At 44.1% G+C, this 13,311-nt stretch overlaps 1 protein-coding gene across 3 annotated transcripts in view; it reads right to left on the reverse strand.

The window, feature by feature from the left end:
- SLC9A8 (solute carrier family 9 member A8) overlaps positions 1-13,311 on the reverse strand; it is a 79,769-nt gene that overhangs the window by 21,525 nt on the left and 44,933 nt on the right. For all 3 annotated transcript variants that reach the window (XM_025398957.1, XM_025398959.1, XM_025398958.1), the window contains exons 9-10: positions 7,713-7,851; positions 5,946-6,051 (exon numbers count right to left, since the gene is read on the reverse strand). In XM_025398957.1, coding sequence (XP_025254742.1) covers positions 5,946-6,051; positions 7,713-7,851 — 245 coding nt within the window. The remainder of the gene's footprint in view (positions 1-5,945; positions 6,052-7,712; positions 7,852-13,311) is intronic.

The raw sequence follows: 13,311 nt of genomic DNA on the forward strand, positions 1-13,311 counted from the left end.
GCAGTGAGCTGTGATTGTGCCACTGCACTCCAGCCTGGGCAACAGAGCATGATCCTGTCTCAAAAAATAACATTAAAATAAAATAAAAATAAAGTAACAAACAGGATCCTATCACATATATAGTGCCTATACCAGCAGAGCAATTTCTTTTCAAGGGCTTCCAACTCTCTTTTCTTGGTGCATATACTAGAACCCCAGCTCCTTTTCAGGCCTACAGAACCTGTGAGGCAGTGTCCTGGCCACACTGGTCTTCTTTCTCTTCCTGGAGCATGCCACACTCCCGCACATCTATCTTCAGACCCGTGGCTCCTGCAGTTTCTGCTGCCAAAACCCTCCTTCCCTAGAGCGTCCCTGGGCTGGTTCCTCTCACCACACAGGTCTGAGCTCCAGTGCCACCTCCAGGAGACACCTCCCTGATTGCCTGAGCTCCCAATCCATTCTCTACCGCGTGCCACTCTCTGTCTTTAATTTTTCTTCTTGTAATTTCTTGCCACCTGGAATTGTCTTATGGGTTTGCTTAAATTCTGGCTTTCTTCTGCAGGAAAAGGAAACTGATCTTGAGGTGTTTATAAATGTAGCCCCAACAGCAAGGATAGTTCTCAGCATAGGGTGGACATTTAATAAATATTTCTTGAATGGGTGAGAGATTGATTTTTCAACTTAAAGAATTTAACAATATGTCAAATTCTTCCCATGGCAGTACAGACAGGTCAAGTTCATTTTTTAAGAGGCTGCACAGGATTCCATAGTGCACATGGACTGGAATTTGATCTTTTCTATTACTGATGAACCATAGAGTTCCTTCCAATTTTTCTCTCCCAAGCAGTGCTGCAGTGGAATTCCTTAGATATCTGTGCATAAGAGCACTGCACCATACATTCTATCTTTGGCCAACTTCATGCCAGTATCTTTTTTTTTGAGATGGAGTCTCACTCTGTCACCCAGGCTGGAGTACAGTGGCGGGATCTCGGCTCACTGCAACCTCTGCTTCCCAGGTTCAAGCGATTCTCCTGTGTCAGCCTCCCAAGTAGCTGGGACTACCAGCACGTGCCACCATGCCCAGTTAGTTTTTGTATTTTTAGTAGAGACGGGGTTTCACCATGTTAGCCAGGATGATCTCCATCTCTTGACCACGTGATCCGCCTGCCTTGGTCTCCCAAAGTGCTGGGATTATAGGTGTAAGCCACCGCGCCTGGCCCATGCCAACATCTTAAAGCGTTATGTCGGCTGGGCGTGGTGGCTCATGCCTGTAATCCCAGCACTTTGGGAGGCCGAGGCGGGTAGATCACAAGGTCAGGATTTCAAGATCAGCCTGGCCAAATGGTGAAACCCCATCTCTACTAAAAATACAGAAAAAAAAAAAAAAAATTAGCCAGGTGTGGTGGTGGGTGCCTGTAATCCCAGCTACTCGGGATGCTGAGGCAGAGAGCTGCCTGAACCCGGAAGGCAGAGGTTGCAGTGAGCCGAGATGGCGCCACTGTACTCCAGCCTGGGCTACAGAGCAAAACTCCATCTCAAAAAAAGAAAGAAAGAAAGAGTTATGTCATAATTAATCCTGCAAACTCATCCTTCGAGCCCTAAGTCCCCTCCTCTGTGACTCACCCTGACAATGTCACTCTGTCCCATCCCCTCCAAGCCCAGTGTTTGCTAACCACTCTGCCTAAGTAGGGTCTATTCATCTTTGAATCTTTAGTGTCAGAGGCCAAAGTGGCCCTCAAAACTGGCTTGACTGAACAACAAAAATAGTTAACATGGATACAATTAGAATGAATATTCTGAGAATAGCTAACGCTTGCTGAGTAATAGGGAGACTATTTGATTTGCTGTGGATACCAGGAATTTTTTAGAATAAAAGGGGATATTATTAATTCATCATGTTGAGACAGAGGGCAAACCAGGACTTCTGGCCACCCCAGTAGTGGCACAGATGCCCCATCAGGACTCTCACTTGCATTGCTCCCTTCGTCCTCAGCAAAGGCGTCAGGCTGGCCCTTTTACTTGTCTATTTTATGATGAGGAAGTAGAGCATGAGGTGGTTAAGTCTGTAATCTGAGGTTACACAGCCAATGAGAGGTGGAGCTGGGATTCAAATCCAAGTCTGTCTGTTATCCAGCTCCAGTTCTTAACAACCGTGTTCCCTACATGTAGATTTACATAAATAATTCCCACTTCCTAGGAAGAGAATGTCCTGCTCCACAGTCTTGGGAACCACTTGAGATCAGTCCTTTGTGACAGTCAGGAAAAGGGGAGCACACAAAGGAAGGTGAAGACAGCAGAAACACCACGCTTTCCATCTGTGCTTTCACAGTGCAGCGCAGAGCATCCACACACCACACAGGGCCATCCTGCCCCTCTCTGAAAACCCTGTGGGACAAATACCCAAAAGGTAAAGCACGGGCAGGGCAGGTTCCCTCACCCAGAGGCAGATCTGGTGTTCCTGGCTGGCACTGCTGTGTGTGGAGCAAGGTCCCTGAGGAAACGAAACCCCTCTCCACAGGAAACACTGCCACTCTGAAAAGAAGGTGAGAAAAACACTCCCTGATTTTAATCACAGATTCCAAACAGATGCATGAAACACATCTTTGCCAACAGGTACTTAGTGATCATCTCAAGGGGGTAGAGGAACAATTTAAAAAAATAGATGTAAAAATAGCTAGGCTAGAGCCAAATGACTCACAGGTAACCTTTTTGTAAGTGCCAACATTCAGTAAAGAAAGGGAACCTGATGGCGGACACCAGGATGGAATTACCCTGGTGAACTGGTTTGCGATGAAAAACAAAACCCTGAAAATGGCGAGTCCACTCTGCTTCCTCCTTGTGCTGCTCATGCAGCACCCACGTGCGACTGCAGATAGCGACTGGGTAGAAAAATTCTGTCAACTGAGTCACTAAAGACCACTGGGACTTCCGCTTTGTGTCTGAAGAAATTACTGCTACACAGAACACTGTCCTGCTTTACATAACTACAAAACCTGATACAAGATATGAAACAAAACTCTTTTCTGACATGGGACAAAAGATAGGGTAGGACTGTGATTCCTGCCAGAAGGGAAACAAACAAGGTGGCCACTCTTTCCCCAGGCCCCCTGCTGAGCTGACGGTCTGAGGCTGAGGCTTTAGAGGGCTGTCCTGTTGAGTCGGGGAAGCCGCACAGAAAGAGAGCTCTTGGACATTACTGTAAAGTCCCCTTGAGTCTTTGACTGATACTGATCAGTATATATGTGGGATGAAACAAGAGGCTGGGGAAAGAATCATTAAAAAGAAGTAGACTGAACAATTCCAGAAGCTGACATGGGGCTGGGATTTGTATTCCCGCCAGCCAGAGTGGAGTGAGCTCCCAATACCTGAGACACCTTAGTTAGGGCCCTGCTACTGTGCACCAGTCCTAACAAAGTTTAAATGTAAGCCTCAAAAAGGATTAAACTGATGCCAAGAGACTTAGATACATGCCAGAAGAAAAGTCCAGAAATAACACACAAAAACAAAATATATATATATTTTTTAAAAAGTCCAGAACTCCATAAAGGAATGCAATAAAATCTTGTACTCAACAACATAAAGTTCACAATGACTGACATCCAATCAAAGCTTACGAGCAAGCAAAGTGCAAGAAGCTGTGACCTATAAGCATGAGAAAAATCAACAACAAAACAGACCTAGAGTTGGCAGAGATGATGCAATCAGCAAACAAGGACATTAAAACAGCAATTAGAAATGTTTCATATGCTCCAGAACATAGAAGAAAACATGAATATGAAGAGAGAAATGCAAGAAATGAAAATAACCCAAAGGGATCTTCTGTAGATGAATTATAGAATATGTAAATGAGAAATACACTGGGTAGGATTAGCAGGAGATTCCACATGGCAGAAGAAAAGATCAGTGACTTTGAAGACACGGCAAAAGGAAATAACCAAAATAAAGCACATAGGGAAAAAAAGACAGAAAAAAAAAAAAAGGCAAAGCATACTGTGGGCCAATAGCATGCTACCTCTCATAATGCGTAAATTGAAGTCTCAAGGGGAAGAGGAAGGAGGAACAAAAAAATGTTTATAAAGAAATAGGCAAAAGCTTACCAAATTTGATGAAAGCTATAAACTCATATAAACTATAAACCCAAGAAGCTCAATGAACCAAAGGTGAATATAAAAAGAACCACACCAAGGCACATATAAATCCAGTTGCTACACACCTATCAGGACAGCTAAACTTTTTGAAATTAAAATAAGTGTGGTGGCAATATGAAGCAACTGGCACTCTCTCATACATTCTGATGGGAATGTAAAATGATACAATCACTTCGAAAAACACTGGGCAGTTTCTAAAAAAGTAAAAATGTACTTACCATATGACCTAGCAGCCTTAATCTTAGGTATTTACCCAAGAAAAATGAAAACACATGCAAACTGTTCTTAGCCCAAATCTGGAAAACCCCAAATGTCCTTCAAACGGTGAACAGACAAACAAACTGTGGTACAATAAGAATGATAAACTACTGCCACATGCAAAAACATGGATGTCTCTCAAAAACATGACAACTGAAAGAGAGGAGACACAAAAGACTATGTACCCCATGATTTCATTTAAATGACATTCGGGAAAAGGCAAAACTACAATGACAGTGCAGATCAGTGGGTGCCAGGGCTCAGGACAGGCAGGGGGATTGACTGCAGAAGGGCACAGGGGAGCCACGTTGGGCTATCGATAAGAATATGCCACACCTTGACTGTAGGGGTAGTTATGACTGCCCACATTTGCCAAAATTCATGGAATTATATACTTAGAACAGGTCCATGTATTGTGTGTAAATTATACCTCAACAAAGTTAATAAAAAAGAAAATCTCTGCCATCCTGTGGCACAGATCAAAACATTCCTGCAATAGTGCCTCATTTCCAGAACAAGGCCTCTGAAGGGACTTCACTCAAAGGATGGGATCAGACTTCCGGGGCAGAGTCCTTCCCACCTGGCTGCCCCCTCACACAGGAACAGGAGTGAGTCATGTTCCATTTTCAGGTCAACACCCTTACAATGTAACAAGCTGGGGACACAAACTTGACTGCCACTTGTAGGCAGAAAGCCCAACTAAGCCAAGCTTTGCCAACAGGGGCTGCTGACTGATTACCAGGTGACCATTACCAAGACCATCACTCTGTAAGTGGCCACTCCTCCTCCAGCTGGTGAGTATCATCTTCTAGGGCCACCTCAGAGTCATCCCTGCTGCTGGGGGCTGTGTGCCCTCCTCCAATGGGGTGCAGGGAAAAGGCTCTGGGCCTCCGCTGTCAATCTCACTACCACCACTGCCTGTGCAGTGCAGCTTTGGGCTAATGACAACCTTAGTACCTACGCCACATGGGCGGTAGCAGCATAAAAAAACTGAATACTGGTAAAGTGTGTCCAAAAACGCCCAACATTACGTCACCGCCACACTTTGCTTGTCCCTTTATGTAGCACTGAGTACATGGTTTCATGATGATCTGTTTTGGAGGGAGTTGTATTAGAGGAGGGTTCTAAGCACTGGTTCTTGACTCAAAGACAACTAGTTTGAATCGTTGTTCCACCAATCCCAGCCGTGACCTTCAGTAATTTACTTAATTTCACTCAACCTCAAGTTTTCTCATCAGTAAAATAGGGACCTTCACAGTACCTCCCTCCCACAGGCTACCCTCCTCTGAGGGAGCCTCATAGGACTGATGGGCTAAATAAGAGAAGGCAGGTTAAGAGAAAATGTGACTGTGACACCAATGTGACTGTTTGAGCTACTGGATCCAGGCAGACCTAAATCCAGATGTGTTTCTAGGGAGCCAATAGATTCCCTTTATCACTTAAGCTCTTCTGAGTTGTGACTGTCTCTTGTGACTAAAGGTGACCCAACTGACAAAGCCTCTTTCATCAGGCAGGACAAAATGCCATCACCACAGCACTTTCAGGCTCTCTGTCACTCACCTGAGAGTGAGATTCCTTCTGCAAGCCCATAAGGCAGATAAGCAAAAATGATCATCATGCCAAACTCCAAGGAAGGTGTTTTCCTCAAGTCAATATGCTTCAGCACGTAAATGACAACTGTCAAGGAAGGAGAATCGAGGGAGAGTTGATGGGAGATGTGGAGAAGTCACAAAACTGCTGCTTTCCAAATATATGAAGTAAACAGGTACAGAAGATTTTGGAACGTCCCAAGGTTACAAATGAAAATTTGTCATTATGGATTTTTTTCCTTTGTAGGGAGACTGTTGCTATAAGAAACAAAACACTAAGAAATGTAAATTCCGGAGATAAATGGTTGTGGAAGATGAAAATCAACCTAAGTCAACTCATTTAAAAATGCTGACTTAGAGGGCTGGGGATGTGCTGGGCCATGGCACGAAGCTGGGGCTGCAGACACACCAAGGTCAGTTCACTCTGCCAGGTTCCTCCCAGGGCCATATCACCCCGACTCCTCCAACAACATCAGATGAGATCACTAATGCTACCCATCTTGCTTTCCCCATCAGTTTTGAGTCAAAGACAACTAGTGTGAATTGCTGTTCTAACTGGGGTTCCAGGTCCTGTTGAAGCGCAGTCTTTCCTATTCCTGGAGATTTCCAAACTCATGCCCCTGTAAAAGGAGAGAGCCTTGTATATATTGAAGTATCATTCACAATGCCTATACTGGAGCTCACAGTACCCATTTGCTCCACTTCATTTTGAGAGATACTTTTTTTTTTTTTTTAAAGAAAAAGATATAGAGGAAAATACTGAAATGGGAAAAATTTTCTTTTCCATTCTGTTTATTGGTACAATATGAGAAGCTGTCAGCCAACTCAATAGAGCCTTTAGACTTCTGGATAAAGGAGTTGATGGGAAAATTCAACAGGATGGCAGAAAAATATGCCTGTAACCAGGCAAAAGAGTCTCTTCCGGCCATCTGTGAAACAAACTGCTCATGGAGGCGGGCCAGGTGGCCATCTCCCTGAGACATAGGCTTAGGCGCGCACCAAAGTGGTCTACTGCCTGTTACTATTTTAAACATAATGAAATTTCTACAGCAATAAAGGTGTCGTTGGCCTTAACAAGACTCTTTCCATCTCCAGCTAGAAAAGCTTATTGGTTGTTAAATAACAAAATCAGTGCAAATAACTCAATGGAACACATTTTGAAAGCCCCTTTTTCAATCCTTCTGGATAAACACTTTCAGTGGGATAAAAATTTTCTCTGTTTAACATTTTATTTTTATTTATGTATTTTTTAGAGACGAGGTCTCACTATATTCCATTGCTCAGGCTGGTCTTGAACTCCTGGGCGAAAGCAATTCTCCAGCCTTAGCCTCTTAAAGTGCTGGGATTACAGGCGTGAGCCACTGCACCTGGTCTATTGACATTTTCAAAGAAAATTAATTTCTAATTTTCCAAATGTGAAAAGTAAGATGGCAGAAAATGAAAATCATCTGAGTGTGGTTATCATACTCTGGGAACTGAGAGGTCCTCAAAATCATATCTGATATCCAACAGTGTACATGTTTTTTAAACTTTGAAAAGTGACATTCTAAATTTCACATGTTAAATTTAAAAATCCTTGCGTTAGAGTGTTTCTCAAACAAAAACTAAGCAAAAAATCCTCCTTTAAGCAAAACCTTCATCTAAAATTGGCCCCCTTAAAAAACAGGAGCAACTGGCTAGAGACAGAAGCCATCAAGAATAATCTCAACCCTGTATGCTCATCACATTAAAAGGATATTAATGCAGAAATTAAGCCAGTGAGAGTGCCGAGCGCTGCAGAGCCAAAGAACATTTTGAGGAAGTAGTCAAGGGCTTGTAAAAATGTTTGCCACCCACTGACATCTGACATATTTTTTCTTGTTAAACCTTCAGCTGTGCTAGGAAATGAAAGAAAACAGAAGTTAAAATGTTATATATACAAAGGTCTTAGAAATTAACTTAAAACTTATCTCTTGCTTATTCCCTCATTCATTCATTCATTCATTCATACCATCATTCATTCAGTCAGCCAAACGTCTACTGTTCACCTACTTTGTCCCAGGTACTGTTACTTTCTGGGGTTCAGAGATGAGAGCAAAGTTGCTGCCCTTAAGGAGCTCCTCCCTTCAGGCTAACGAGGGAGAAAACAAGATGAACACTAAAGACAATCTGCAGGAAGGGTAGAGGGCTGTAGAAACACAGGATGGGTGGGTAACTAACTCAGACTGGCTGGGCTCAAGGAAGGCGCTTGAGAAAATGTGGGCTGATGCCGGGCGTGGTGGCTCACACCTGTAATCCCAGCACTTTGGGAGGCCGAGGTGAGCGGATCACCTGAGGGCAGGAGTTCAGATCAGCCTGGCCAACATGGTGAAACCCTAACTCTACTAAAAATACAAAAAGTATCCGGGTGTGGTGGCACACGTGTGCCTGTAATCCCAGCTACTCAGGAGGCTGAGGCAGGAGAATTGCTTGAACCCAGGAGGCAGAGGTTGCAGTGAGCCAAGATTGCACCACTACACTCCAACGTGGGCAACAGAGCAAGACTCTGTCTCAAAAAAATAAAAAATAAAAAAGGCGGGGGGAGGGGTGGGTTTAGATTTGGGATAAAAACGACTTGCCCAGGTGAAGAAATGGGGGAAGGCACCCAGTGAGGGAACAGCATCTGCAAAGGAAGGGAGCCCATGCATATGCAGCCCATTGTAGGAACTTTCAAGTACCGAGATTAATGCAGCTAAAACGTGGCAGGGGGAGTGGTGGGGCGGGGGAGGTGGGGGTGGGACAGTGGCAGGAGGCAAGGTGACAGTAGTGGCAGAGGAACAGGGAACAGCCCGGGAAAGGCACTGGTATTTCAGCTTGAAGGCCTCGGAAGTCAATGGGAAGGATTTCAGTACAGAAATCTTGTGATAAAACCTGAAATTGAGGCTACGGCAAGAAGTCAGATTAGACTGGAGCTACCCAAAGAAAAAATGCCCGAGGTTTCAGGCTGAGAGGGAAGATATAGGAGACATTAAGGAGGAAGAAATCAAAGAACTTCCCTTTTACTGTAACAGAACAAAGTAAAATGTCAGATGTTATTAAATTTAATTGTTGGTTTTGTTCTCAAAGGTAAAAGCATTACACCATTAACATGGAGTTATTCTCATTAAATATCCTCCTCCTGTCTCTCAAATCCATCCCCTTTTCTCCCTCCTCTACTGCCCTTTACTCCCAGGGATAAGTCTCACTGAGCTCTCTCTCAACATCCTTGTCTTCCTACAGACCAACCCCGTTCTCCACTCAGTGGCCTAAATGATCCCCCTCTTTTTGTTTTTGAGACAGGGTCTCACTCTGTCACCTAGGCAAAGTGCAGTGGCGTGACCTCAGCTCACTGCATCCTCTGCTTCCCGAGGCTCAAGTGATCCTCCCACGTCAGCTCCAGAGTAGCTGAGACCACAGGTACACATCACCACACTCGGCTAGTTTTTGTATTTTCTGTAAAGATGGGATTTCACCATGTTGCCCAGGCTGGTCTTGAACTCCTGGGCTCAAGCAATTCACTTGCCTCAACATCCCAAAGTGCTAGAAATACAGGGCCTAACTGATCCTTTTCAAAGGCACACCTGATCGGGTTACCAGCCTGTTCAGAACTCAGAGTTTCCTGACATCACCAGGAAGCCCAGTCTTAGTCTGACCTGGCTCCCACCTGCCATACCTCTCTGACCTTACCTCCTCCTCCCCAGATCTAAACATCTGGGCCACACTGTCACTAGCACCTCCCAGGTGGTCACCATTCACCTTTCCCTGCCCCAGCTAACTCCCTATTCATCCCTCAGAACCCAGGATCAGTGCCACTCCCTCAGGGACACCTGCCCTGATCCCTTCACGCAGGCCTGCCCATGTAAAGTTTGTCATGGTGCCTGACTTCTCCTTCACAGCATGGGAAACTGTAGTGCCTCATTCCACGAGGATGAAGCCTGTGTCCATCTTGTTTGCTGCCTTATGTCCGGGGCTTAAAGCAGAGCCTCGCACACAAAAGACAGTCAATACCTTTTTATTGACTCAGCAAATGAAACAAAGAATACTCAACAGTAATACTCAGCTTCATCAATCACCATGTCATGAATTGGTATCTTTTTTTATTATTATTATTATTATTGAGATGGAGTCTCGCTCTGTTGCTCAGGCTGGAGTGCAGTGGTGCGATCTCGACTCACTGCAACCTCTGCCTCCAGGTTCAAGCGATTCTCCTGCATCAGCCTCTCAAGTAGCTGGGATTACAGATGCGCACCACCATATCCAACGACTTTTTTTTTTTTTTTTTTGTATTTTTAGTAGAGATGGGGTTTCACCATATTGGCCAGGCTGGTGTGGAGCTCCTAACCTCAAGTGACCCGCCTGCCTTGGCCTCCCAAAATGCTGGGATTACAGACATGAGCCACCATGCCAGGCCCCAGGATTGGTATCATTTTAAAGCAGAGTAAGATGAAAAGGTAGCTTGGTCAAATAACCTCAGAAAGCCTTTCGAGGAAATTTACAGCACAAAATAACATAATTAAGGTCTGAGACGTCTTGCAAAAAAGAAATCTAACTTTCTTCATGTGAAAGCTTTGCAGACTCATCTGAACACACAATCTCCCCAATCCCCCTTCTTTCTAGCAGATCACAGGTTAACATCCCACCTTGAAGAATGTGGCAGCCAACAAGGGCTCATACTGGAAAAGTGCTTTTGAAGGCCATGATCACCCGCAGTTCCCAAAAATGGATCTGCAGGCCACACACATACAGTGCCTGGCCTCAGCCCACGTCTCTACCATGGCAGGCACCCAGGCTGGTTTCACTGCTTTCTTTTTATACAGAGTAGCCTGAGGCCCAAAGAGAGTGAGTCACGGGGTAAGGTCACACAAAGGGTTAACAGCAGATCCAGGACTGAGGCAATGGTTTCTGAACTCCAGGTAATGGAAGTAGAATGTGGACTCTTTCTGGCCTAGTAATTTTCTGTTTTGTTTCTTAAGGTCATGTTTCTCATACCTTAAATAATAAAAGGGAGTATTGCTTCAGGGTCCATTTCATGAGCTTAAACTGTAGCTGGAGAAAACAAAAGGTTTCCTCTACAGCAGTGACTTTAAGAACACACTATCATAGCAACGAATCAAAGTTGAAAATGAATTCAAGTTACTGAAGAAACAGAAGACATTTGCTTTCCGGCACTCATGAAGGTAACAACATTAAAAAGGGGGTAATTCATTCACATATTCAGTTGCAAAGATAAATGTGTCAGCTCACTTTGGAGATGATCGTTTATGAAGTATACCTCTTCAAAACCAGATGTGATTCTAGCTGATAACCAAGGAAAAGTGACAACAGCTCCCAGGAGCATATTTTTCTTTTAACTAAAAAAAAAAAAAAAAAAAAAGGGGCAGGGGAAGTCTGACATGCCCCTTTTCTCTCTCTTCTGTCTGAAAATGAGCCTCCCAGGTCTGGCTCACAAGACATTCCTTCTGAGAAGCCTTCCTCATATCCTTAATGGTCTGGTCATTGAGCCCCTCCGGCTTACGGCACCATGTTCACTTCTCTATGGGCATCTTTTGCCCATCATGGACTGAGTTCATCAAATCCACCTGGCTCTCAGCAGTGTCTGGCACATAAAGGTCCCTCACCAAATGCTGATGGCAGATGACCAGCCGTGGCTGGAGAGTTCATGAGGCTGATTCTCCAGTCAGCTTGGGTCTCAGCAGTGGCAGTGCTGCTGGTGGAGGGAGGCGGCCGGAAACTATACATGCATGCTCCACAGATCCAACCGTGGGAACTGTTATCATAGGCGATCTTGGGATTCTTTTTTTTTTTTTTTTTTTTGAGATGGAGTCTCACTCTGTTGCTGCTTTCAGTGGTGTGATCTCGGCTCACTGCAACCTCCACCTCCCAGGTTCAAGAGATTCTCCTGCCTCAGCCTCCCAAGTAGACAAGATTACAGGGACCCACCACCACGCCCGGCTAATTTTTATATTATTAGTAGAGACAGGGTTTCACCATGTTGGCCAGGCTGGTCTCAAACTCCTGACCTCAGGTGATCCACGGGCCTTGGCCTTCCAAAGTGCTGGGATTACAGGCATGAGCCACTGTGCCCAGACCAATCTTGGGTTTCCAAAGCACTTTTCCAGGAAGAACCTCTGGCTACAGACAATGACTCCATCATTTCTCATCTTAAATAGAAAAAGTCTCCTAATCTTTGGCTTTTATAACAGAACTGGAAAAGCTCAGAAAAGATCCTACCTCTGAAAAATTATTTTTCTTTAAAAAAAAATCAGAGACAAAGCAATTGAGTTTAGCTCCCAATGCATAAAAATAACTCATGATGTCACCTCCAAGTTGGACAAAATTCCTTGTCACAAATGTTCAATATGTGTAGCCAGGATACGAGATAAAAGTAAAAACCAGAACGCTAAGCAGCTTTCAGAGTAGATCTTAAATAAGAAAAAATATTACCATCGGATTTTTTAAAGGTCTTGCAGCATGCTGTATGATAATATCCTAATAAAGCTATAGAAATTTCTGCCAAGAGAAACATGAAAAAGCCAATAGTAGGAAATTGGTTAAGTAGATCACAGTAAACCCAGAAAAAGGAATACTCCGTAACCAGTAAAATGATGTTCCAGAAGACTGTTTTATCAACTGTGTTCAATGGAAAATAGAATACAGTATTTGGGGTATAAGCCTATTTAAATAAAATGTATATATATTTACACCAAATTGTTAACTATATCTCTAGGTAGTAGCAATGTGTGTGATATTTCTCCCTTTTTTGCTTGTGTATTTCCTAAATTTTATAAGAATGTATGTACTACGCTTAGAATAACAAAAATACTTCTAAGTTTGGTTTTTTTTTAAGGCCTGTTGAGCATCTCTTGCCATCAGGCAGTATTTGGTAAGCTCCTCCTGCAAAGGAAGGGCAAAAACAGGGCAAAAACTGAGCAAACATGGTGAAAACAATAACTGGGGCAGGGAAAGAAAAGGAAAGGATGTCACGTTACCTGATGCTGGATGATTTTCTCGTAGTATCTTTTCTTTTCTTTTTTTTTTTGACACAGAGTCTCACTCTGACGCCCAGGCTGGAGTGCAGGGGCGTGAGTTTGGCTCACTTCAACCTCTGCCTCCCAGGTTCAAGCGATTCTCCTGCCTCAGCCTCTCGAGTAGCTGGGATTACAGGCGTGAGCCACCACGCCTGGCTAATTTTTGTATTTTTAGTAGATATGGGGTTTCACCATGTTGGCCAGGCTGGTCTTGAACTCTTGGCCTCAAGTGATCTATCTGCCTCAGCTTCCCAAAGTGATGGGATTACAGGCGTGAGCCACTGTGCCCGGCCCTGTAATATCTTATTTAAC

The sequence above is a fragment of the Theropithecus gelada genome, chromosome 10, assembly GCF_003255815.1.
Source record: "Theropithecus gelada isolate Dixy chromosome 10, Tgel_1.0, whole genome shotgun sequence".
NCBI lineage: Eukaryota > Metazoa > Chordata > Mammalia > Primates > Cercopithecidae > Theropithecus > Theropithecus gelada.